The 27,721-nt window shown below is 41.7% G+C and overlaps 1 protein-coding gene across 1 annotated transcript in view; it reads left to right on the top strand.

Moving 5' to 3' along the window:
- kcnh5b (potassium voltage-gated channel, subfamily H (eag-related), member 5b) overlaps nt 1–27,721 on the top strand; it is a 150,518-nt gene that overhangs the window by 99,470 nt on the left and 23,327 nt on the right. Inside the window, exons 11-12 of the mRNA XM_069661283.1 lie at nt 806–998; nt 17,449–17,645. Coding sequence (XP_069517384.1) covers nt 806–998; nt 17,449–17,645 — 390 coding nt within the window. The remainder of the gene's footprint in view (nt 1–805; nt 999–17,448; nt 17,646–27,721) is intronic.

Raw genomic sequence — 27,721 nt, 5'->3', positions numbered from 1 at the left:
CTTCTGTAAATGAGATCACTTTGCAAAGAAAAAATACTAAAAAAAGTGAAGCAAAAAATGCAAATGCAGAGCTCATTAAGCACCACAGCCCCCCCAAAAACAATAATTAAGAGACACTTTCAAAACCAAGTTTGGTAAAGTTTAACAAGCACTATTAAATCAGCAGATTTTGTAAAACCTAATTAAACCTGCACAATGCTAATAAGTAAGTGAATAAAAGTCCAACAGCTCACAGAGGTATTTCTGCTCTCATCTTTTTCTCCAGAAGAAGTTCTTAGAAAACTTTGACTCAAAACGTCTTGGAAAAACAGAATCAAGCAACAAAGCAAAGAAAAGTGCACTCACAAACAGTCTTTTCCTTTTGACGTGAAACACAAGAAACCAGGCATTTCCTACATATAGTGCATTTGAACAAAGTCACACAGGTCAATTTCAATACAAAGGCTCCGAACAAAGAGACCCAGTTCTGATGGCAATGTGTTTTTGAGGCATTGTTTCCTGATGGAGACCCATATTTCATGTCAAGAGCTTCATTGATTGACAGGAAGCACCGATATGAAAAACGCTCATCTCAGTGAAAGACGGAACAAACCAAATAAAAGCCTTTCTGTTCCTGTGATGGATTATCTCACTGTGTGGAAGCTGTTTTTCATTCTGCCAATATAAATGGATATCAGCAAATGACTACGCCCGCAGATAAGGAAAACACAGAGGTGGAGATATGTACACCCTGATAGTCTCCCCCTGAGGCTGCAGCGTCTGGAAGACAAAATAATAATAAAGCGCTTCCTGTCCCCGTCCTCAGGTGTTCAACGAGCATCCTGCGTTCCGGTTGGCCAGTGACGGCTGCCTGCGCTCGCTGGCCGTGGAGTTTCAGACGACGCACTGCGCTCCGGGAGACCTGATCTTCCACGCAGGAGAGAGCGTCGACACCCTGTGCTTCGTCGTGTCGGGGTCACTGGAGGTCATCCAGGACGACGAGGTCATCGCCATCTTAGGTATGTAATTATGTAATTTAGCAGATGCCTTTAATTGGAGCAGAGAAATGTTGTGTTCTGAAGTGACGGTTGGAATTAAAGTCCCAAAACACATTTGAAACAGATTTGTTGGTTGGACAAAACAAGACATTTGAAGACTTCTGGAGGACTGAAGGATTCTGGGAAGTTGGTATTGGCCATTTTTTCTCTGCAACCGGATTTTAGTACGGGAAGTGTTCTGGTTTCCATTTGTAGTAGAGACTACTGAGACCAATCACGTCTCGGCAGGCTTAAGCGTATGCAGGAAAAGCAGTGCTTGTGGAACATCTCTATGAACAGACGTCTGCAGCAAGTTCAGCTAACAATCTGCTCTAGATCAAAAATTCAACTTAAGACGAATTCCCTTGACGCAGTGTCACGACAGCTGTTAGGCGGTTAGATTTCCCGACTTCCTCGAATGCATCAGAAATGATGGATCCGACCTCCGTTCAACAAACGAGCATTTCAAAAGTACTTTTCTTCTCCTCTTGAGGACAGACGTGACAAAGCTTCAGTTTGACTTTTTACTAATCTGCATTATGATGTTGAAATTTCGGCAATAATAAGAAGAAGGCAAATCTGTTCATTTTTCAGGTTCATACCGCTGAGGTTAGCCAGAGTGCAGCCTCTATGTAACTTCCTATTTACAGTGAAACTGAGACTCAGCACAAACAGATGAATGGGCGCTCCTCCAGGAGATGTAATGAACCAAGAAATGACGGTGTTTATTTTGCTGACATATCTCGAGGGGCAAAATTCGCTTCACTTTCGATCCAAACACACGCCGCTTCTCAAGTTGCTAACTGGACTGTAAAGATGGCAGCGCACGGAAAAATAAGTCTTGGCTAGAAGTCCTCATCGCTCACCGCTGGCTAAACTGGAACGCCCGAAATGTTCGGCAGTTCTCCCAGAGGCTTTATCGTCGTCAGACTACAGCTGATGGACTCCGAGATTGAACATTCACTTGTAAGCTTCAAGGAAGGGGCGGCTGTGGCTCAGTGGTAGAGTCGGTTGTCATTCAATCAGAAGGTCCGAGGTTCGATCCCCAGCTCCTCAGGCTACATGTTGAAGTTTCCTTGGGCAAGACACTGAACCCCATTTTGCTCCCGGTGGCATAGCCAACGGGTATGAATGTGATATCTGATTGACAGTTGGGCACTTCACGTAGCAGCCTCTGCCATCAGTGTGTGAATGTGTGTGTGAATGGGTGAATGTGATATGTAGTGTAAAAGCAGCTTTGAGTGGTCGCAAAGACTAGAAAAGCGCTATATAAGTACAGTCCATTTACCAAGGATGATAAAAACAAAACAGGTAAGTTAAAGGTTGCTGTACAATATAAAACCTGCCAAATAAACCCATTGATTCATGTTGGGAATAAACGTAATGTGTGTGTCTTAATGAGACCTGACAGCTTTAAACAAGTAGACAGGAAGAGCTTTGGAAGAACTGAAGTAGGCACATAAAACAAAAGAGAACAAACAGCACCCATTGAGCTGTTAGAGAGAAGATCAAGAAGCTGACACTCACGTGTGTTTCATTTTTAGAAAGCGAGTGAACCTGACTTTGTTTCTTTGTCTGGTTTTGGTTGATTGTGACGCATTTCAGCCCTTTTCTGATTTGAAGGGCTTTTATTCTCACAGCAGGTCAGAAACTTTCTCCACAATCCTAAAAGTGAAGTAAAGAAATCACTCATTGATGGCAGCAGCGAAATAATCCTCGCTATTCTTATGCAGGAGGGGGAAAATGGACGGGCACGGTTGAAAGCTGAGTCACTTCAGTTGTTACATTAAAAGCAGGCAGCTGACGTTGTTCCTGACTCTCGAGCGTCTCCAACACAAACAGACAGACTCTTATCTGCTGCGGTACATACTGCTCTCTGCAGCCTCACGCTGCAATATTCATGAAGAGGAGAATGAAGGAAACAGGAAAGGAAGAATGAGAAGCTAAGAGAGATAATGTCAGAGAAACTGCTTTATATTGGGACAAGCACAGATAGCATTGATGGCAGAAACGGCTGCAGCAGCTACTGTAGAGCTCGCTCTCATAACCATCAGCGGCCCCAGATGAGCGTTACTGACAGAGAATAACAAGAAGGAGAGATTATTACGACAGAGAGCGAGGGCAGCGCTGCATGGTGGATTGTGTTGTTAAGATCGTTTGTGTGAGAAGGTTTGGCTTTTAAAGTGTCACACACAAACACACACTTTACTTAACAACAGTATAAGTCAGTCTGACACTTCCTGTCAGTATTGACTGTGCCTACTTACTTGTTTATGACGGGAAAATATGTTAGACATTCTCTGTGGCTCCCAGCGGGGGTTCAGTTAAACCAGAAGGATTCACGACTACTGCAGTAGTGAATCTTACTTTAAAACTGTTAAAAAAACATCTCAAAGCTACAATTGCCAACTTGGAACACACAAAGCATCCATCACTTTACTTGCTCATAGTGGCACAACCAGAAAAAGTCTTCTATCCTTCAGGGCTTTCTTCCCAGGAAGGCTTCCTGCCTCTCGCTTGTTCTGTGTCTCGGTGGCTGTGCTTTAGCTTTCTGAACGAGTCATTTTCTGTCTGGGCAGATAAGATACTCAGAAGCCTGATGAGTCGTTCTGTAAGGGTTAATGTATACATTACCCTGCTTATTACACGGCTATTTACTTACACACAATGTATTGATTTGGAAATGATTTTATGCATTTAAAAATGATTGAAAAATGACTGAGAGCTGCGTCCATAGCAACGGTTAAGTCTGCAGCCTTCTTAAAATAAGCTAACTGAGCTGTTATTGCTCATATTAAAATGAGCTAAGCTAGCTGTTTTTACTCACACAGTCAAATGAGCTAAGCTAGTTGTTTTTACTTGCACAGTAAAATTAGCGTACCTATCAGTTTTTACTCACATTAGAATGAGCTAAGCTAGCTGTTATTGCTCACATTAAAATGACTTAAGCTAGCTGTTTATACTGACATAAAATGAGCTAAACTATCTGTTATTACTCACACTAAAATGAGCTAAGCTAGCTGTTTTTACTCACGTTAAAATGAGCTAAGCTAGTCGTTATTGCTCACATTAAAATGGTCTAAGCTAGTTGTTTTTACTCACACAGTAAAATGAGTGTACCCAGCTGTTATTACTCAAACTAAAATGAGCTAAGCTAGCTGTTATTACTCAAACTAAAATGAGCTAAGCTAGCTGTTTGGTAAAGTAACACAAGGTGAACGGGAGGTTTTCTATCTCAGTCTGTTGATTCACCGTCTTTAAACACCGCCGTATCCCGTACTGTGTTCAGTTTACTTCATGTGCTGTCTTCAGTTTTGTAGATCTCTCTGATGTAGCCTTCGGCTTTTGCATCATTTAACCTTTATTGATTCCTCTCTGCTGTTTTTGTCTCTCTTTTTCCCTCTGTAAACAGACGGCAAATTTACCGGACTTCTTTTGGCGGATTGATATGATTACCTCTGGATTGTGTGATTAGAGCTGCATCCCTAGCAATGGTCTGCTATCGAGAAATAGCAGACCTCAGAATGCTTTAATTAACCAATCAGAGTCAAGTATTTAACACAGCCGCGTAATAAGAGTGGATTGTTTACTTGCTAGCTAACCCTAATTGGTTGTTAGATTGAAAATAAGGATCCAGGCTTGTACCAGTAGCACTTCTGCAGCCCTGGATTGTAGCACAATTGGGATCTGTGATGCTACTCACTGGTATGCAAGATAGTTATTTGTTAGATAGTGAGAATCTGTTGCAGCTGCAGTTTATGTTGAAACAATAACAAATGCAAGACGTGGGAGAAAAGGATGTTAAAGTGGGGAAAGAGATCTACAGTATATATAAAAAAAAGTTAGAAAAAAGGAAGATAAAAACAATAAGAAAAGAAACTATTTGGAAAAGAAAGGGAGAGACGAATTAACGGAGATGAAACATCGACGAGGAGATATAAAAGAAAGAGGGAAGGGAGGGAGAGAAGGGAAAGTGCAGCCTCTGGTACATTTGGCCCGTCGCTGCAGCCTCTCCGTTTGTGTTGCCTTCCCACTTCCTTAACTTTATTACGAGTCTGAGTCAGACGAGGCGGCATCAGAGGTTCATAAAAGGCACATTAGATGTTTGATAAATCGCTTCATCACACTGAGGATATTAATCAATAATTCATCAGCTGGTTGTCATCAGGAGCTTCTGCTTGGCGTGCGAGGAAAGCCGGGGTCAAAGTATCTTTTCTCACCATGCCTGATTAATTCTCATTTGTTTCCTCCGAATTATGTAACTCATTTGTTTTATTGAGCGTTTAGATCTTTTCAGGTCTGGACATCAGTGTCACACAGAAATGTCCTTCTGATTTCCTGTAGGAGGTGCTGCTAACAGTGGTGACTTCTGGGTAACCCTCAGAATGTTATTTTAAGCTTCACATATAAACTATTTCCATCAGTCACGTCAACGACCTGATTGCATAAAAAGTTTTAAAAGTTTGCAGAAAGATTTTATAAACTACATAAAAGATGGGTGGCAATTATGAAGCAGCCTCTTTTTAAGTTGATTCATCATGCTTTTTAAAAGCACGCAGAAGAATCATTAACTCTTTTGCAGCCTTTGTTTTATTCCACCTGTTTATTTTGTGGTTTCCGGTTGCTTCACCAAAACGACTTACCAATCTTTTTTGACCATAAAAACACAAAAGCCCTTATTTTTAAATTTTGGCAGACTCCTTTTTGGCTAGCGATTAAACTCCCCAACGCTAATTGGATAGCTTACAAGTTGTTGCTAAACTTAAAAATATTCCAGCGATGCTCACAGCTGTAGTTTGTATTCCAGCAGGAGGACAGCTTGAAGACGGAGGGAAGTATGGAGGAAAGATGGAGGGAGAGGGACAAGATGGTAGAAGGAGAACAATTGGAAGAGGGAGAGAAAATGAAAGGTTGAAGGAGACAGCAGATGTACGGGGAGCCGAGATAACGGTGTTTGTCTGTGTGCGCTCACAGCATGAAAGGATGCCTCATTTTAAATATCGCTTTCCTTCTGAGAGTTGTTCTTTTCTGTGTGACAGACGTTACGTTTTCAGCCAACTTCCTTCTTCTCTCATGCTGAGAATGTAAGGAAGTTCTGCCAGCAACAGAGCTCACACTGAGGAAACAGAAAGCAGGAAAAAGAGTGATGATACGTACAATAAAAGAAAAGTGTTTTCATCATTTATCATGTCAAAGTTTGCATATAGGATGGATCTACAGGGAGACTAGCAGGGGGGAGGAAAGGTGCTGCGGTGTCCAGAACATTCTCTTTTCATTATGTTAATAAAAAAGGTTATTTATACTAAAACTATTATAACATTACATCCCTAGACTAAGTTGTGTATCTTAAGATTATACAGGGATTTAAAAGACTTTTGTGTTTGTCTCAGTGGAGGCGGATCATGTGCTGTGCAGCGCTAGCATTAGCATTATTGTTTGCCGTTAGCTAGTAGTTTAAGTATGTTTCACACTTGTATTTTTTGGCATTCAAGTGAGCAAATATTGTGTTGCTGATTTATGCTTGATGTTGTTTGAGTTATCTTCAGCTGAATAATGGCATGTTGAATTAAGTATTTAAATCTGTTCATGCTATATCAGTGTTTGGCTAATAGTACAGATTAGCCTAAAGTTAAGCTAAGACAGGAATGTCCAATCATGAGCCTTGTATGTTTTGTGTTTTGGTTTAGGAAACAGTGTGGTCCTTTTCTTTAGTGCGAGGTTATGATCGTTTGATTTTTTGTTAATGCAGTATGAGTTCCTGTTGGTCACACTGATTTATTTGCTGAGTCATGGATGCTATACATGCTAATGCTAGCTAATCAGTTATAGTGTATATTAGCGGTAGAGAATATCAAAGTGAATTCAAGCGACATAAGCACACAGACAGACATGTACATGAATTTTTACTGTTAACATGACATGCTGTACATGCTTTCCATTTGCCAAAAACACACACAAACACACAGACATAGACTGCCTGCATAAATGAGCAATTGATAAGCCATGCCAGGGATGGAAAGATGGAGGGATGGAGGTTATTTGGATTCTTACCCTTTTAAATGATCTTTTTTCCCCCAGTAGTAACTTCTAAAGGTTATAGAAAAAGTTTGAAGGGGAAAAGAGGATCAGGAAGAGGTGTAGAGAAGGTGAGAAAGAGGTAGGGAATGAAATAGAGGGAGAGATGGAAGCAGATGAAAAGGTAATTAAGTTGTTACCTAAGAAGAGAGGAAGAGAAAGATGAAAACAAGGATGGATAGGAACAGGAGGACTGGAAGGACGACGTACAAAAACAAAGAGCGGAATTGCTGAACAAGAGAACAAGCAGAAAAAGAGAAGGATGGACAGAAGTGTCAGAGAAGGGAAAGGTTAAAAGGGTGCTGTTTTGGAGAGATTTAGAGAGAATCAAAACAAGGCAAATGAGGTGAAGAAGCAGAGGAGGATGGAGGGAAGAGAAGAAGAGGAAGAAGAGGATGCTGGGAATGTGTGTTGGTCGCGGTTTTAAAGCCACTGATTTCCCCAGGCTGCTCCCCGAGGCGGTAACACGCTCTGCTCTCATTAGTGTCCGATGGCATCAGGTGGACACGCAAACACGCACGCACAGACATCGAGCTGCACAAGTATGTATATATATATATATATATATATATATATGTGTATGTATATGCCAGTGTGTTTTTTTATTATTGCTGTTTAATGTCTCCAAGTACAGGCTGTGAAAATGAGTTTTCTCTTGGGGGACAATTAAGTCTAAACACACACACAGACAAACACACTTCTTATACTTCTGATGAGCGAGCGCATACACACAAAAACACAATGCTTCTCCCACAGTACCAAGGCAATACTGTGGCAGCTTCAGGAAATACTCATAAGCAATAACCTGCTCATATCCCATCATCCACCAGGCTCCCTGCGTCCCTAACCAAACAGCTGCTTTGATGTGTAACAGTGAGAGTAGATAATAAAGAAGTCAGTGAGTAAGGTTTGACTTCATAAAAAGATGCCGATTCTGGAGGCTTGAGAACATTCCAGAAAGCATTATTGTGACTGCAGAAGTGCAGCTGCCAGATAGCAGCTAGCTTTATGATTTTTATCACAATAACGACAACCAGGTTATTAGTTGCATAAACTATAAGTAGAAGAAGACTCATTTAACTTAAGATGAAGTGAAGAAATGACTGAGAAACTTGAATTTAAGCCTGAAAGTTCAATCTTGACCTTAAAAAAAGTCTCTGAAAAAACAAGCAGATGGAGCATTTAAGCTCCAGGGAAAACCAAATGCATGGAGTCAGCCATGTGCCAAATTTCCCTCAAGTAAAAGTTTTCAAGTAAGTTGAGACTGTTTACCCATTATCTGCTGTCTGCAAAATAGTCTGGCCATCCTGTAAATTGATCGAGTTTAGTGCCTGTCTCGTTGTGACTTTTGACAGTTATTAGTAGTTCTAATGGAGCTAGCTTAAATGCTATCTATAGTGCATAAGACATTTAGCTAGTGTAGATAAACTTAAAAATGTATCAACAGACCAAACTACACTAAAAAGGTTGGCTATTTCAAACGTATTCTATCAAAGCAATAACAGCATTAGCTTAAATGTTAGCCTGCTCCATTTTGGATGTGTGACTCTGAAGCATTCCTTTATTAGCTTTAGTTGGATGAGTTAGATTGCGACTGGTAGATGGTGTAAATTGTCAATATTCTCAAACCATTAAGTTTTTGAGCTTAGCTTTGTCAACTAAGATTATTTTTTCCCCCCTCACTGTCTGCAAAATGTTCTGGCCATACTGTAAATCAACAGTTTATTTCCTTCCTCATTGTGAATATTAACAGTAAAGCAGCTAGCTTAAATGCTATTTCACTTGCTATAGTACATAAGTTAGCTAGTGTAGATAAACTTAAAAATGTATCTACTGACCAAACTAAACCAAAAGGTTGGCTATTTCAAACTTCTTCTATCAAAGGAATAACAGCATTAGCTTAAATGTTAGCCTGCTCCACTCTGTAGCATCCCTTTCATAGCTTCAGTCGGATAAGATAGGTTGCTACTGGTAGATGGTGTAAATCGTCTGTTAATATTCACGAACCATGAAGTTTAGCACAGATAGTCCAGATCCCCAGAAGATGATCCCTGAATATTTTGGTAATGCTTATAATTGGTCGGCTAAATAGCAAAATTAGCATTTTGTTTGTGCCTGCAGTCGTCATATGTTATACGAGGTGTATTGATGAGTTTCAAGGAGTAGCTTTTTGGGGCTTTTATTCTATCATCTGGTTAAAGTATCATATTGTATTGTGTTAGTTTTATCAAGTACTAAAATAATCCAACTATCCATGACAGCCGAATAAAAGGGGCCAACAATATTTGAAAAGATGTCGTTTCGGCCCTGTTTACTTTCATTGGGTTCGTTATGCGGATATTTTGCTGTTAATAGTTTTTCCTCGTGTTTGTTATCCTGACATTTAAGCCCTTTTCTATCAAATCTGTTAATTGTTGGTCTCTTGCCTTTGAAAGGACAGCTGGATAAACAGATGACCACACACTAGCAGCCCTTAAATTATCTATTGATTATTCTTCTCTGCTCTAGCTTTGGGAGAAAATTCACTCAGCCTCTTTTTCTTTTTCTTTTTTTTTGCGCAAATGATGAGCTGATTAATTTCTAAATCCATTATTCATGCTCGGTTATGAGAAGGGGATTTTAGTCTGGCCTTCTATTCACACAGCAATATGTTCTGGCCCAGCAAGCAATACGTCTGCAGCGAACAGGATGGGGATGAGCCTCAGATCATATGAGACTGGCTGCATTACAAGAGCCAGTAATAAGAATCATCGCAGGGCTGCTCTCTTGTGGAATACATTAGAAGAGGGAAATATTTAGACCACAGGTTTAAGGAGCGATGATGAAAGGCAACTTCAAACAGGGAGATTCTTGTAAGATCTCTCAACGCAGGTCTGCTTTCATCCTCCTTTGAAATGACTGACACTCGTCACCTCATTTACAAACATCCTTCTTTTTTACACTGTGTTCACAGAAAACTCAGATGAGCTTCTTAAATAGCATGCTAGGTTTAATTATGAAACAGAGATTTAAGCTAAGATGAGCAATCTGGACACTTTTCTGTTATGTTGCACACATTTTTGTTGTTTTCTGTGGGATCGTGGACGAGACTACTTCTTGAATTTGCTTCCAAGTTTGGCAGATAACCAGAAATAGCTTCAGGACACATGTCCAAATTACTCCCGAACATAACCACTATTAAACCACAACTTTGTATAGTTTTACACGTCAGTGTTTGTGCAAATTATAAGAAAAAGATGTATAGTGTAAACTAGTGAGCTTTAGATGTGCTTGTAGATAAACTTTGTAACGTTACAATAGAGCTAAGCTAGCTGTTCTCCCTGCGGTCAGTCTTTATGCTAAGCTAACTGACTGCAGGTTGTAGCTTCTTCATTTTTTTGGCCTCCTTGGAGTGAGGATCGTGGATAGTATCTGATACAGGGGAATGACACATAGTGGGAGATGAACCCGGGGCTGCAGCATCGAAGACTGGAGCCTTTTTCGGACGAGCAATTTAACCGCCGAGCTAAACCACCGCCCCAAAGCTTCTTTTTCAACAGGCAGATATTAGCGTGTTATCAATCTTCTTGTGTAACTCTCAGCGAGAAAGCAAATAAGCTTAGCTAGCAGTTAAAATGAGACAGTAAGTGACAGTGTAGATTCAGAGAGATGGAGTCAGGCTGCCTTTATTGTTGTCCAGTAGTGCTGTTGGTTGTGTAAATGAAACCTGAGCCATTACACATTACAACTGCTGTACTTTGCAGCGATGACCTCGTCTGGGAACAGATCTTTCACATTTGCACATAAACTAAATGCCGTGTGCTCTCCGAAGTGGAGCTCAGATCTCAACAGCAGAAAGTGGTTGTTCTTTTACCACCCTCTGTCATAAGACGAGTTTAAAGATGTGTTTTTATTCACTCCACAAAGTCATGCACAGAGAGGGCAGTTAGGGTGAGTTAGAACGCGGTGAGGACGAAGTGCACGTAATGCTTTTTATGTGCAGTTTAAAAGGCTTCACAGTATTTTCTTTTTTGTTTTAAGCAAAATGCATCTTGTCACAGATCACTTCTGGGATGCGGCTGTGACTCGGTGGTAGAGTTGGTTGTCCTTCAGTGAAAAAGTTGGTGGTTTGATCCCCAACAGCTGAAGGCGACCTGTCAAAGTGTCTGTGGGCAAGACACTGAACTCCAAATTGCTCCCGTAGGTGTTGCTATCAGAATTAATATCCCTTTCTCACCAGTATTGTTCCACCACTGCAACCCATGAGGTCTGGGCATGTGCGACTATTTCATCACATTTTGAAGGACCGTGCTGCAGACATTTACACATTCCTCTTTAAAAAACACGTTTTCGCAGAATAATTGGTGATTTAAAGCTCATATAAACACCGTCTGTGTGTTGAGAAGACGCAGCAGCATAATTGATCCATCAATTATCCTAATTAATGACCTCATTAGCGTAAGTGGTTATGATTAATAACATGCTGATCATGTTGGGACTTAGTGGCAGATAAAGTTCCTCTTGTCGAGAACAGAAGGAGCTTCATTAAACTTATTTTTTCAGCAGTGAACATATTGAGGAGAGCTCATTAATCATTCATCAATTCATGTCTAAAAGTGGGGAAAGCTGCCATATTGTACAGTCACCATTAATCTGCAGCAGGGACAACATTTGTTCAGTCTGGAAGTACAATTATATAAAAGGGGGCTTCAAATGTTAATAGTTGTAGTGCTTATAATACCATAAGGACCATTAATGCTGCTGTTGGTGGGTATCCGAGTCGCAGCAGCCGCATCACTCTCCCCACCCACTCACTTTTCCCAGATAATGGTCTGACAGTTGTAACAGCAGCATCAGCTGAAAGTGGCAGCCTGAAATGCTTCTTACCGGACCGGCGTCTGGCGAGCTGCACAGCGAGATAAAGCAATGCGAGGGTGCACAGCCGCCCACAGCCAATTTCTTTTTTTCTGCTGATGGTGGATTCAGGCGGAGGGAACATTCAGCGTCATCACCTCATTTGTCAGGATGCGAGTTGGTCCTCGTGTAAGAGGCAAACAAAATGTCTGAGTTTATTTAAAACCTCGTGTGACTCATGGCCATCGGCGTAAACTGGGATCCCTTCAGGTGTTAGATGTAGAAGAAAAGTAAGAAAATCTAACCTTTCATGCATTTTCTCTGGTTCCAGGAAGAGAAGTAAGGTAATGTGCAGCAAGCATGGAAGTTATAGCGGATAAAACCCCCAACAGCTGTGACGCAGGGCCCAAAAATGACTGGTTCATTTCTATGGTTGGAACTGCTTCGATTTGAGCATTTAAAGCACTGCCCGCCCTGCTGTACTCACGCCTACATGTCCCCATATTCTCTGGTCACTGAGTTCTGTAACAACCAACATTGGATCTAAATTCTCAGGATTGAAATGGATGCGAGACGGGATGTGATTGGACAAGTACACCAGGGCTTCTAAACAAAAGACAATTGAATCAAAGGCGGCTTGTTTCTCTGATTTGACTTTCTGTAACTGAACCTAACTGTGATGTATTGCCTCTTTTCTTTTCACTCAGGCCTTGGAGACCTGAAATGTAGCTGGATGTGTTACTCCTGCAAAGTTATCAAGACCCGAGGCGTCTTTTTCTTTTTCTTTTTTTACACAAAGGAAAGTTAACGGAGGGATTTGTTTGAAAAGCTGGAGGCATTTTAAGATGAAATCAATCTGAATCATTGTATGCGTGATTATATTATTATCATTGTAGAAATTTAATCTCACCAGAGGGTTGACGAGACATTAATTTTCACATAACCTGCGTGGTTCTTGCACACCTACTGCCGAGGGAGAGGTGTTTGCAGATGCCCCCTCTGTTCTTATGGATACATTATTCTGCAGTGGTTCAAGTATAGAAGGCTAAATTAGCCAAACTGATATCTTCTGGAATACATTACTATCCCTTAGCTCAAGCCTTGGGGTGGCTGTGCCTTAACAGTAGAGGTGGTCGTCTGTCAATTGGATGGCATTTGGTTGGCAGTTTGATCCCTGACCGCTACAGTCCACATGTCCAAGTGTCCTTGGGCGAGACGCTGAACCCCATAATACAGTATCATGGTACGTTAAAGCATGCATGGTGACATTGGAGTCACCATATGGTTGCTAGGTAACCAGAAATAGCTTCAGGAAGGAAGGAAGGCCAAAATACTCCCAAACATAACCCCTCTAAAACCACAACTTTACATAGTTTTACATGTCAGTTTTTGTACGGATTTTAGACAAAACATTAGATGTGCTTGTAGATAGATTTCCTAACCTTTACGCAGACCACAGGCTAGCTGTTTCCCCCTACTCCGACTCTTTATGCTAAGCTCAGCTGACTGGCTGCAGGTCGAAGCTTCTTTAACGGACAGACATGGGCATGGTAGGATTTTTCCCGTCCAACTTTCAGCAAGAAAGAAAATATGCTAAGCTAAAGCTAGCAGTTTAAATTAGACAGTGATGGTTCAAAGAGATGCTTTTATTGTAGACTAGAAAAGCACTATATAAAACCACTACCATGGCAACGTAATGATAGAGTAAAGAATGTGATATTTCTGCACTTTCAATTTTAAGAACTACAAAAATATCAAACAGGAAACGGGACGGTGTCACATGTGTGCACGTATACAATATCATGTGTTCATGCATGATACTTTGCTGTAGCTTGAAAAAACAGTTGAAAGGTCAACCCTAATTTTAAACGTTCTTCATATGAACAGCTTCACTGTAATCCCAGTAAGTATTTTATGTTTGTAGCCAAAAATAAAATCTACATTGATGCACTGACAAACAATAAAAATATGACCAGTGATCTATGAGGTAACAGATAAAAGATGTGTTATAAGAAGATCGATTAACAGATTGAAACTGTTTTGCAAACTTGCATAAAAGTGGAGGAATGAGACTCCACCTGTGTGCACAGTTAACTTTTATTAGCATCCTGTAGAAAGAGGAATCTAACTGAGTCATTAGGACAGTAAAAAAATCAATGGGATCTTATTTTGCTGTAAATATCTTGAAGCTGAACTTGCAGGTCATCGGGTTGCTATGGCAGCCTGGTTTTATGAGGCAATGACCAAAACCAGGCTGCATTACAGTCAGAAAGACTTAATTGATTACACATTATTGTTGTACCTTCTAGTACATACTGTCCATGTTATTTTAATACATAAGAGGCTACAAGGACCTTTTTTTTTTGTACCTAATCTTCGGTTTGCACATCAAACATTAGTCTGAATATCATCACGTGAATCTGTAATCAGCAGCATTACTGAGCCAGCGACAGCGGTCACAGCACCCATATATCCATCTCCACCAACCCCAACAGTCATCTCTGTGGTTTTAAGCCCGGCTATAAGAGTCACACTTGCTGCACACCACCACCACCAACACCTCCACCAACCCCGGGCCTGAGCGACCGCGTCCACATCCTGGCAGCTAATTGGCGAGAAGCGGCTGATCTCCTGGGAGCTCATTCCAGACGAGTTCTCCTCACTCCGGGATGCTGCTGGACGCTGGGAGAGAAAGGGGCCCCTCGGCGGTGCAGAGGAGGGATTGTTGAGATGAGATCCACTCGCACACAATACACACGTTAAGGTTTTGCGATGGTACTGTATGTCGGAGTGTTATACATCTATTGCTCAGGGTGTTCTGACAGCTTGCGGACAGCTTGTGGACCGCTTGTCGTCGCATGTTACGCAGGTCAGCTGTCAGGAAAAACGCTGAGCTGATGGTCGCGGCAGGTTTGACACAGATTTGAGTCCTGATTAGCACAGATTTCTGTGTCATCTACAGCAGAGTGCGACTGGAACCCTTCAGGAAAGAAACACCATTACTGTATTTCCCATCTGCCACGTCTTAAAAAAGTGTCCTATGGTATAATATTTCCTCGTATTTGCTCGACCTTCTGCAACACCTTTTTGGAGTCAATTTATCCACTTTATTTAAACGCTCTGCTGCTTTAGATGACATACGAAACACTTGGTGCCTCTTCTAATTATGACTCTTCATCCTCTTGTTATCATCAGAACAAATGTTGCATCGCCCGGGAGACGCTCGCAAGTGTAAACATGCATTCATCTGCTGCGGGTGATTAGCATGGGGAATTTATGCTGGCAGTTGATGAGTCAAGTGTCCAGGTGGCTGCAGACGGTTTGAACCCAGTGAAGGAAAGCAGATTTATTTATTTTGTTTAGTTATTTTGTGGGTTTTGCCAGAAAACTAGCTGATTTCTTCTTTGTAAACTATATTATTTAACCGAAAATCTGCACATGCTGTTTGATTGACGGGACAAAATCGTGCTCATGTGACATATTTTTAAATGTCAGTTGGGTTTGGTGATGAAAGTTCAGAAAAAAAAAAGCTTTTAATGTTCTCTCCTCACAGCGGTGTTCACTTTGATTGACGGCTCTCTGCCAAACCTCCAGCAGCTAAACTCAACGCAGTTTTCTTTTATTTTAGAGAGCACCACCTGCCTTTTTGTTCTGAATTATATCAGTTATATTACAGTTTGGTCTACTGTTTTTATAACACATGATATGGCTTTCATCTAACGGCAATATAGCTTCTAGGAGTGCCGCAACTTTTGTAGGGCTTCCAGTGTAGCCAGCGGTTAGCGATTAAGCACTTCCGGCCAAGACTTCCTTTTCTGTGCATGGCATTGTTTACTATCCAACTTACAACTTGAGAAGCGAGAGGAGATTTTCATTTAACTGTTAAGTCTCTATCTATCGCCGAATGAGGTAACACAATGGTGATTGAGCCTATGGCCCACTGATGAAAGCCTTTGCATTTGCAGTATTACAGACTGGGTGTCTGGTGTGGCTTTCAGGGAAAAATATCACAAGCGGCGCCCAGTTAGTGACGCGTTTTCCATCAGCCAGCAGTGGTTGGTCTGCCAGAGAGGGTAGGCGGAGCTAAGTGGCTGCTTTTCCGCTCTCTGCAAGTGTTGCGAGTAAACAGTAATCTACTATGGCTGAACAAACAAAGAAAAGATCAATGACTACAGATACAACTTCAACAATAAGTGAAAATCCAAAGACAAAGAAACAAACTCGACGCTCAGATGAAGCAAACTGTCTAAAAAGGAAAGCAACCGTCAGCGAGGAAAATCAAGAGCTACAACCGGAGCCAACCGTGGACGTCACACATGCAGCACTGTCTGGATATCTGGGGAGTGTGCTCCTGCAATAGGTGCCACCAAAGAGAGTGAAACTGACATCTTCGAGATTACCACTTTAAGAGACGACATCTAGGAGCGGAATGTTAGCCTTATTTCACGCTGATATCTGTTTATAGAGATAAATTAAAGCTAGATCATCATTAGATGTACATGATGGTAAATGGTTTTTGCTCTTCACATGGACACCAAAGCCTGCTGATACGCTCGTGAACAATACAACTCAGAACACAGACACAAACCAGAATGTTTCCAAAAATCGTGACACTTGCCTCCAAATTCACCATTTATATGCAGAATCTGTTAAAAGAGATTAAACGGTGCCGGTTGCAGACTCACTCTGCTGTTGTGAGTCAAAGTCTTAAAGAGTATTGCCCCTTTGTCTCTGTTGTCTTTCTTCCCATAAACTTAAGATCATGTTGGATCCAAATCCGATGTAATAACAGTAACTGCACCTGTGCTTGTTTTAGCGTCTGATGGCGTACATGGTGAAATCAGCAGCTCTGGTTGCTAAGGATTTGGCCCAGGTGGAACTGTTGCTAAGGAAAGGAGAAGAGAGGAAGTGTGATGTTTATGCAGAGATGGTTTTTATTTTACAGCCAATAAATGTCCACTCTGTGCCATCCTTAATTGGTGTTCCTCTACCCTTTTCTCTTTATCATTATATTTTAGTTGGCATTATGATGTGCTTATCCACCACAGAGGAAACCACTGACGCTGTCACAGCTGTCTTCAAATTGTATATATTTTTCCTCTTCCTTCTGGAATAGCACATCAGTACTGTGTGTACTGTACCTTCTCTTCTCTCCCAATTTCTTCTTCTTTAGCCATGTAGCTGTCACAATAGATGATGACAAACACGTTGATGTATGAAATAAATGACTTAATAAGGATAATAATAAAGAAAAGAACATTCCTAAGGGAGCTATAGCTGGAGAGACTGGCTCTACACGCCCACAAACAACACAGCTGACGAAATTGACATGATTGAAACACTTCCTGTCTGACTGCAGAGGTCAGACTTGTGTTTAAAGTATTCTTCAAAGTAAGAGCTTATAATGTTTTAGTTGTATGAAATAAAAACCTGTTACCGGCTACATAAAAACAGTTGATTTATAAATAACTTTCACTTTCCTCCTTGCTCCAATTATCTCTTCTCCTTTTTGTAATGTCCGCAGGTAAAGGTGACGTGTTCGGCGACGTCTTTTGGAAAGAAACCACCCTGGCGCATGCGTGTGCTAACGTCAGGGCACTAACGTACTGCGACCTCCACGTCATCAAGAGGGAAGCCTTGCTCAAGGTGTTGGAGTTTTACACGGCCTTCGCCAACTCCTTCTCCCGGAACCTCATCCTCACCTGCAACCTGCGCAAGCGGGTAAGGTATCCAGCTCTGTGGTCTCACATACAGCGCAGACACACACACACTAACCAAATATACAAGTTAATGTATGTGACAATATGTTGCTAGAAATTTACACTTGTCACATCATGTAACTTTTGTACAGCTTCATTTTCAGCCTGAACTACTTTATTCAGTCTTGTGCAGGAACATTTATCAAGCTAGAATCGCATTGTTTTCAGTCGACAATAATTCAGTGTTAGCCGAAGCTAGCAACGTTTACCGAGAGTTGAAATCAATATTGAGAAATGATCAACCTGAATTGAATTATCATAGTTATGCCACATATGTTACATTGCTTGCTAGCGTCTCTTATCTAGTGTGTTACTGTTTTGGCAGACAATAGCCTGGCTAGGTTGCTACATCTGCTAGCTTGCTAACAAGCGAAGTTGCCTAACTCTTGAGCCGCATTGTAACAGGTATTTTATCATAGTTATTTAAAGTTTTATAAGGAGGATCAGAAACTTTTACTGTTAAAAGCGGTGAAAACTGTGATTTGAAACTAGAAATATATTCTAAAAGCAGGAGAAATATGAGATTTCTAGCTAGCAGTTAGCCAGTTAGCATAGACAGCAGTCTTTGCGGCTGTATCCACCTTGTTCTTAGGGGCGCTGTTGTAGATAAAATTATGGGTACAACTTCCGGTGCGATAGCGGAAGTAGTAGTAAGCTAGTTATTCGACAACAGCTGCAAGATCGGCCTGGTCCTGCAACACATGAGCAACCAGCTGTTTGTATTTCACCTGACTCAAACTAACACCTGGGTCCTGTTATGTGGCTAGGCTCCACGTCTGCTTTGAGTTACATGAGGTCGTGTCCCACCTCCCTTAACAAAACACGACCGACCTTGTTGCTGTGGAAGTACTGGTGCGCCTCAGAGCTTTTCAGACTGTTCATAGCTTCACCGTTCGTAGCAATGGAGTCAATGAAGTAGCTAAGTATGCTAGTGTACGTCCCATCCCTCGATAGTAGAAGGCAGTAGAGTGATAATATTGTCCCGTCTGAGGTGTAAAAGATCGTGTTTTATCTCCCAAACGCTTCAGAAAGGAGGACTAGCGTTCGCCGTTACCATGGAAAACGCTTGTTCCAGTTCAGTGACAGACGCAGCGGAGGAATAATGCATGCAAAGGATCATGGGGGCTAGGAATAAGGTGGATAGAACTGCTAATGAAAGTATTTATTCTATTATAAATCATGTACACCTTGTTTGCTATATATTTAATGTCTACCATTTTATTTGGTTGTCTGAATTCTAAATATAGATTGTATGCGAGTGTTCTTCCTTTAAATAATACAACTACAAAAAGACGGGTCCAATTCATGTAAAATACTTTATATTAATAAAAGTAAAATGGATCTCACAGACATGAAAATAAACATTCGTGATCTCCTGATTATTAAAAGTTGTGATTCATTCATGATGAGTCAGTGATCTCTATTACCGGCTCATTTAAACAGCATTGTGAACTACTGTGAGTCCTGGAGAACAATTGTGTGCATCCTTGAAATGCTTCAATCACCTTATAATTTTATGAGAAATACAGCAGCCTTAACAAGACAACATTTAGATTAAATTTAAGACAAAAGTAGGAGATTTAAACGGGTGAGGAGAAGCTAGTTATTCTCATTTTCCTACCTTTATGAGAGGACTGTAAAATACATGGGTGAGCATTCAAAGCATAACCCACACTGAGATGCAGGCCAAAACAAGTCTGTTGTTGTTTACTTCTCCTTAAGCTGTTTTTCATACGTCATATTTCCTCACCTCAATAGGTCTTTTTCTCAGCATGCCTCAAACACCATCAATTATACATGCCATGCCGGTTGCCTCATTATTTCCTGTGCCCTTTAGCCGCCTCTTACAGACGACCTGGCAGGACGTCTCTTCGCTCTAAGCTGCGGTTTTCATTCCCTGTGTTTGTTTGTGTGTTTAAGCTTCATCGTTTATAGATTATAAGTTAATAATGGCCATATGTAGATCTATCTACATCTGTAGGTCTATCTTACTAAGTCTGTGTGAACGTACACATTCTAAATGCACCCAGAGAGTATCAGTGATCTGGTGTACGTCCTCATTCAGACACTCAGAATGGACATTGATTTGACTCCGGCTCCACCCGAAGACATAATGGATACTGAAATAAAACAAACACATACATTTCTATTGATCGCTGTTGTCTGCAAGAAATGATCCAAATGCAGGCTGCAGATACAGTTCATGCCTGAAGGACGTGATGATGCCTGCATATTGATTCAGCCCTTTACATTAAGGGCTGTATGTGCACAAACTTTGGTCTGGTCCAAGCGGCAACCTCCCGTGTGGAAAAATGCAGTTCCTCGAGTGGCCACTTGAGGCTCCAGAAGCAAATAAATAACATTATGGCAGATGTAAAAATGCCGATTTTAACGGCAGAAATAAACATGTTTACAGCCAAAAACACTGTTTCAATTATATTATGCCTTAAATCATAGGTGCCGGGTGAGTTGAGCGACAGGTGGATTCTGCTGGCTGTGTGCCAGACGTCAACACAGACACACAATCGCTGAACTTGGCTTTGCCATGTTTGTGTAGTGTGGCATTTTTCATGTAAATATCAGACAAATAATCTGTCTTGCTTAGTGATTTATGGAACTATCTGTCCATGCAAGAAGTATGTGATCCAGCTTTTTGTTGAGTTAAATTCTAGCATTGTTTTGAGTGTATATCCAACATTTATTTATTTGTCGGCCAGTGCACAGGAGTCAGGGGTTGTTGGCTTTTCCTGGGAGAGATTACAGCGGGCCGTAGTGATGAGGAGGATGTTTTTTAAGCTACATGTCGTTCACCCGCCGCTCGCTAATGCTAAGGCTAATGAATCAGCCACGGGGGTAGACTGTTTAGCTTTGATAGCCTTGCGTTTGCCAACCCCTCGCTCCTCTCCAGCACCACCATGGCGGCCAAATCCTGCACTTGAGGCTTCATTAACGCGGTCAAGAAACCAAAGGGTGACGTCACGGGGGCTACCCATTATTTATACAGTCTATGGTCCGGTCTCCAATCCAGATTTCTGTTGAGACTCAAAGCTGCTTTGTCAGTTTTCAATAGCTGGAAAAGGGATTTCTTAAAGGGCCAGTTTGCTGATTTTCAACCTCAGTCCTATCACGCTGTCCGCTTCTCCAATGGGCCCTGGAAAACCTCCACCAGACTACTCGAAATGTGTCATCTGGCGGAGGCCAGGGAGCTCGCTAAACTACACTTCCTCAATCTAGGAGGCCCGGCTCTGATGTCATGTCTCGTTCAAAATCGTCACGTTTGAAATGTAGACTGCAGACCTGATGATTTTTGAGACGATCCACCGGTATATTCTCGTCGTATTTCAGATTCTGTACAGCTCTGAGCCATTGCCTGCGGCGACAACAGAAGTATTTCACTCCAGCGTCTCTCACTGGGCCCTTTCTTTCAGAGGGAGGGGCGCAATGCACTCTGGGTGTTGTAGGAATTTAAAATGGGCGAAACCATAAGCTGTTTGTACAACTTTCTCCACAGCTATGGCGCCAATTTCAAATATTTTTGCTTACAGAGAACACCAGCTTTGACTGACAGTGGCTTTTTCCAGGGGCGAGTTGCTCCTTTAACAGATATGCCGTCTCATTATTGCTCTCTTTATTTCTGCTACTTTTTACAAACCAAAGCTGGTGGAAGGTTTGTCTTTTTGTTTGCATGTTTGCTTGCTTTAGCTGGGGCTGACTTTCCGCACCAACCACAGGGAAAACTTTAGGTTAAATTAAAAGATTAACTTTAGGAACGCATACGTCTCAATTAGAAAGGACAGGAGGCTCATTTTCATGCACCTCAAGAGTGTGATTCAGGCCCATTACACAGCAGCAGTTTACATACAAATCAGCTAAGTGAAGCTTTAAATGAGTAAGTACCATCACCACATCGTCGTGATTCATGGACCTGCCTTTAAACACGCTCAGCTGAACTCTCACATCTTCTGAACACACTTTCTCCAAACTGATTTAATTGATCAGACGGACACTTTTACTGTGCCACGTGCAGCAGGAATCTGACCGGGTGTTACCTTCATGTAAACACAGAACAGGAACAGTCGCAGCTCCCTCTCCTCCCCTCCGTTAGCTCTTTTGTTCCCGCGATGCGTGACAGCTGCTTCAGAGCGCCGCCATGATGAAGATAAACAACTTGTAGCGCCAGCTCAGACGTGGCCTGTGGGACCGCGACGGAGAGCAGAATGTGTGTCAGCGCTAACTCGCTCTGTCACTCACGCAGTAATGGCCGCCGACCAATCTGCCTCCATAAGCACTTTCCTTTCTCTCTCTCTCTTGTTAGATCGTGCTCCGCCTCCCTCCTCATGAGTCTTTATCTCTGTGTCCTGTGTCCTCTTAATTGTATCTCTTCAGTCTCCTCTGACAAAAAGCTTGTTTGTGTTTGAGAGAGAGCTTTTACTTATCACGTCTCTTTTCAAAGAGCATGAGGGCCACTGCTTATTAGGCTGACGCAGCGTTTCCCTGTTTCATCCAGTGTATCATCTCAGCTCTATCAGATAAGCTGCTCATCATTTTCAAACTTAGAGGAATAATAGCACTTCATATAAAACAGACGGGGACAGAAGATCTGTTTTAATGTACTTAATGGTGTATTTATGTTAAGCTTATTGGTATTTCAGCCTGTGCTAGTCTGAGTGTTTCTGCGACAGCAATGATCAAAGCATTCACCCTGAAGTTACAACAGACGACGCATTTAAACACAAAGACACCTCTTCACTTGTAATCTCGATTTACAGGCATGCGACCAGGTTTTAGTACGGGACCTGTTCTGGTTTCTGTTTGTAGTACATTTGTAGTCCGAGTTATATTGACCAATCACGTATCAGCAGGCTGCGGCCGAGTGGAGAGCAAAAGCAGACGGAACGTAATGCACCGTATCGACATCCCTGCTCCCATCAGCGGCTATCTGACGACGATTTAGTTTCTTATTAATCTCTATAAACAGACGTCTGCATGCTAACAGCTAACAATCTGTTCTAGATCAAATATTCAACTTGAGAATTCCCTTGACGCTGTGTCGTGAAGGCTGTTCAGCATTTAGATTTCCCGACTCCCTCGAATGCATCAGAAATGATGGCTCCGTTCAACAAACGAGCATTTTAGAAGTAGTTTTCTTCTCCTCTTGAGGACAGACCGTCAATCATTCAGAGGACAAAGCTTCATTTTTACTTTTTTTTTTTACTACAAATCTGCATCATGATGTTGAAATTTTCGGCAAAAGGAAGAAGAAAGCAAAACGCTGAAGTTAGCCAGAGTGCAGCCTCTGTGTAACTTACTATTCACAGTGAAACTGAGACTCAGCACAAACAGATGAACGGGCGCTCCTCTGGGGGATTCAATGAATTAAGAAATGACAGCGTTTACTTTGCTGACATATCTTGAGGGGCGAAATTCACTTTACTTTTGATCTGAACACAAGGCCGCTTCTCACGTTGCTTACTGGACTGTAAACAATGCAGAGCATGGAACAGGAAGTCTTGGCTGGAAGTGCTTTATCGCTAAGCACAAACCGGACACGTCCGAAATGTTCGGCAATGCTCCCAGAAGATGTGTAATGTCGGATGATGGCAGATGGGTTCTGAGATTGCCAAAGCCATCAAGTGTGAATAGAAGCTGTTTGGGAAGCCCTTCACGGCTGCGTTGGCGTCTTTTCTCTTAAGCAATCAAATAAAGAATGTTTTTTTTGCAGTGAGAGAAGTCTTCTTCCAGATGTTTTATTGGCAGTTAGCATTTTGTTCTATGCGTATGCACCTTGCCCGTCTGGAGCACCTTGTATTTTTGCAGAAACACTCTGAACAAGTACTCAAAGCAGAAAAACGCCCAGTGTCGGTGTTTTCCGTTTGTCTGGTTGAGTTTAGAGACGGATCCTCTGTGTCGGTGGTGTTGGAGTTTACAGTTGCTTAGAATCAACAATCCCTGAGGACAAAGTCATGGTGGCTCTTGTTAGATACCAAGAGCTGCATGGTTTTACCAACCGTACTTAACTGTGATTTAAATTTGGTGGCGGCTGAGTAACACTTAAAAGAATACAGCAAGCTTCTCTTCATTTATTTTATAAGCTTTAACAAAAACAGGGCATCGCGGTGCCTAAAGGGGCCTAAAAGGGCAAACATTTTTCAAACTGACACGCACCCTGCAGGATGTATTGTATTCTTTGCACCAGCTCAGCTCTTCTTAACATTTGAGCACAATGTTAATGCATCTGTATAATGTATGCACATGTTAATGAGGAAGTTTTACTGCTTGTGTGCATTCTCTACCTTCCTTTCAAAGTAAAAGTCCTCAGCTGTGCAGCAGAAAAACACAATGTGTGCATGTGTTTGTTTGCAGATGCTGTGGTGTCAGTAAACCCTCTGTTTCCTATCAGTTTGCACTTCTTAAACTCTCTTACGGATATAATTGAAACTTGTGTCAGGTAGACACGGTTGTTTATGTCAGTAACGGCAGTCCAGTCTAGACTTTCAGCCAGCCGCTCGATATCCTGAGTGATCACAGCCAAGCCTGAAGTATCACTCTCAGAGGACACAGTGGGATGCAAAAAGGCTGAGAGGAAAACTCCGATAATAAATACTTGAGAATATTTATAGGTGCAACACTCCTCAAAGACATTTAGACTTTGTTTACCGCCTCTCATGTCCAGGTATTTGTCGGTGAAATACTGAGACCATAAGCAATAAGTCTCCTCCTCCGTAAACTCAATCTACCCTGAAAGTCTACCCTATTGATTTAAATAAAATCACACTGATAAAATGTCACATTCAACATAACAAAGACCCATGTTTTACCATGTCGTTCGCTCTCTGATATGCATTCATCTATATATCCTAAAGAGCTGCACCAGGAAATCTTGGCTGTCATGAACAGAGCTTTCTGAACCGTTTTATAGTTGAAGCCTTTGGCCATGTCTACACGTACATGGGTATTTTTCCCACCTTAGTTCCCCCCCAAAAAGCCCCCTGTTAGCAAGGTTAGAAGCATCACTGTTTTTGTCACGTTTGTCTTTTTGTAAGGAGTGTCGCCTCACGTGTGACGCCTCGCAAAGGAGATAACGGCGCACAGCCTGAAGTCACGAGCCAAAAACTGGCCGGAGTTTTACAAAAGATCCGTCTCCAGTGACCTAAAGCGGCGTGTGTTTGGACGAAAGGCCAAAACGCAGAGAAAAAGCGACGTTTTGAAAAACACCACATGGCCTTAAATAAAGAGCACCACCCAGAAAAGAATATGAAACCTTTCTGGAATATATCTCGCTCCAGGGGAAATCACATATTAAAGAAGAGAAGTTGATCTTGAGGCACATTTTCACTCTGAGGTTTTTGATCAGAACAAGTTAAAAGATTCATGTGTTTTGTTCACTTTCCAACACCCAAGAAAGCACCAGAAAAATTGGAAATATTACAAACAAGTTGTTTTTGGAGGATGACACAGTTGCTGAGTCAATGAAAGCAAAAGTGTAATGAAAACAGACTCGCTGAATACATTATGCAAATGAAGCATGTGAGCAATACGAGTAAAACTGCTGCAGAGAAGACCAACAGGTCCGTGTGGAGCAATGAGAAGATGTTTACATTTATCACTTAATATGATACAAACAGAAATATCATATTTAAATTATGTTTAAATAGAGTTTAATTACAGCCACTCCTTGTATCTCTCTTCTTCTGTGGTGGCCAAAAGTTCTGACCAACTGTTTATCTTCATGTGTCCTAACATTCTTATTTGCTCGTAGTGGATGAAAACAAGCATTATTCACACTTTCTTTGATGGATTTTTTGGGGGGAAATCCGAATAAATTTGTTCTATATTAGGCTGGAAACTTAGTGTGAAGATAGGCTAACTGGTGTAGCTCTGACAGGTGTAATGTAGCGCAGGTGCTTAGTTTCTACTTGTATTTGTGCCTAGATGTTCTTGAAGTTCTGGGCTGTCTAAAGTTGATTATCTCTTTACACTCACACCTTAGCTTACTGTAGTTTTAGGTCAACAGAAAGAAGCAGAAAAAGAACTCCTGTAAATAGAGAGACTGATGGGATTCAGCAGCACAGCAGGAGGCAAAGCGTAAAGCAGCGTGGTCCAGGTTTCACACTCGTAGTTCACCAAACCTGCAGTCACAAGGATTTATTATTACCTAAATACTCTGAAAGTGTGTCTCCTCTTTCTACTACATCCTCCAGGCTGTTAACACCTCCTCACCTCTCTGAAAAAGATACATTTCCTCAGAGCTGCTGTTTCTCCGTTGCTGCTTGAGGGCTTCTGCAGGCCGTAATCCTCGAGTCCCGATGCTTCAGCTTCCTCTTCTCCAGGAGATATTTCCCTCTCGTCACCTGGGAAACGCTAATGAGTTTTTATCATAATCGGAGTCAATTTATTCACCAAGTTCAGGTAAAGTCCAGTTCAAGAGTTTGGTTCGGGGGAGTTAGAAGGTTTTACATTTACAAAGCAGCAGAACATGCATAATTTTTTTAACCTTACAGTTAGACCCCCGAAAAATGATCACATATGCACCCTGATGCAGCCTAGCAGCCTCAGCTCATAGTTTACTGCACATTAACTGTTTGATCTCCATCAGCAGACTCAGGAAGAATAAAGGTAGAGGCTTGCTAGTGGCAAAAGAGGAACATTTAGCAGCTAAAGAGACGGATGTTCCTCTCTGTGACTGGTGGAGACATAGACATAGACGATAGTTTGTTTTTTTGAAGCGGGTTGTTTGAGGTACTTATCAATAGTAAGTGTACATACAGTAGATCACAGTCAGCACGGTCCCTGATAGGAGAAGCCGGCCGGCGTTCCTACACGGAAGCCAAGCTGAGCACCGCTGCAGACGGGGTCGTAAGTACCACGTACTTTAGCCACTATTAATAATACCTCTTACAACCGCACTTTAAAAATCCTGAACTATCCCTTTAATGGTTATTAAGTATGAAAATATGTCTCTAGTTTATTTATTGTTAAAGGGCCAGTTGCTATTATGGGGAGCTAATGCCATTATGGTGGGAAAAAAATGCAATTCCTCTCTGTGCCTTTGGAGGATGCTATCTGGATCTCCAATGGGCCCTGGAAAACCTCCTCCACTACATAAAATGCGTCATCTGTCGGAGGCCAGGGAGCTCGCTAAACTACACTTCCTCAATCTAGGACGCCCACCTCTGATGTCATGTCTCGTTCAAAATCATCAGGTTTGAAATGTAGACTGCAGACCTGAAGATTTTTTAGACGATCCACCGGTATGTTCTCGTCGTATTTCAGATTCTGTACCGCTCTGAGCCATTGCCTGCAGCGATCAATGGCCTTGACTGGAAAGCGGTAGTATTTTACTCCAGCGCCTCTTGCTGGGCCGTTCCTTTCAGAGGGAGGGGCGCAATGCACTCTGGGTGTTGTAGGAATATAGAACGAGCGAAACCACGAGCTGTTTGTACAACTTTCTCCACAGCTATGGCGCCAATTTCAAATATTATTGCATCTATTGATTACAGAGAACACCAGCTTTGACTGACATTAGTTGCTTGTATTGTTTGTGTAAGTCGGATAAAAAAGGAACTTTGAGTTTTATCATGTGAAGGTAAAAAATAACACAGAGGAGTCATTTCCGCCCACTAACAAATTTAACTCTTCTTTAATAATCTGTCCCTTTTTCGCCTAATCTGAGCAGACAGACATCATGCACATATTGACAGAATATACACTATAACGTATTCAATTACTTAACTTAAACTTAAACACAATCTTTAGACTGTTTTTCATTGTAAAAGAATTGTAGTGAATTGTCTGTATGCACATTGTTTGCAGGTTATGCAGCGAGGAGGAAATTTGCCAAAATGTAAACTAAAGTAAAAAACAACAAGGCTTCTGCAAGGCTATCACAGCCCATCTCCATGGCAACTATACCCTTCCTGTTTGTGTCAACCAAAACTTGATGAGAACTTTCGGGCAAAAGTCTCAAAATATATTCATCTCATAATAAAAAAAACAAAAAACAGAGCGACAGAATCCGTATACACAAACCTGTATGCA

Source organism: Semicossyphus pulcher, unplaced genomic scaffold (genome assembly GCF_022749685.1).
Source record: "Semicossyphus pulcher isolate SPU_LCO1_2020_fin unplaced genomic scaffold, fSemPul1.0.p SCAF_14, whole genome shotgun sequence".
In the NCBI taxonomy this organism is placed as follows: domain Eukaryota; kingdom Metazoa; phylum Chordata; class Actinopteri; order Labriformes; family Labridae; genus Semicossyphus; species Semicossyphus pulcher.
The sequence above is the reverse complement of the archived record's forward strand: the minus strand, read 5'-3'. Positions and strand labels throughout refer to the sequence as shown.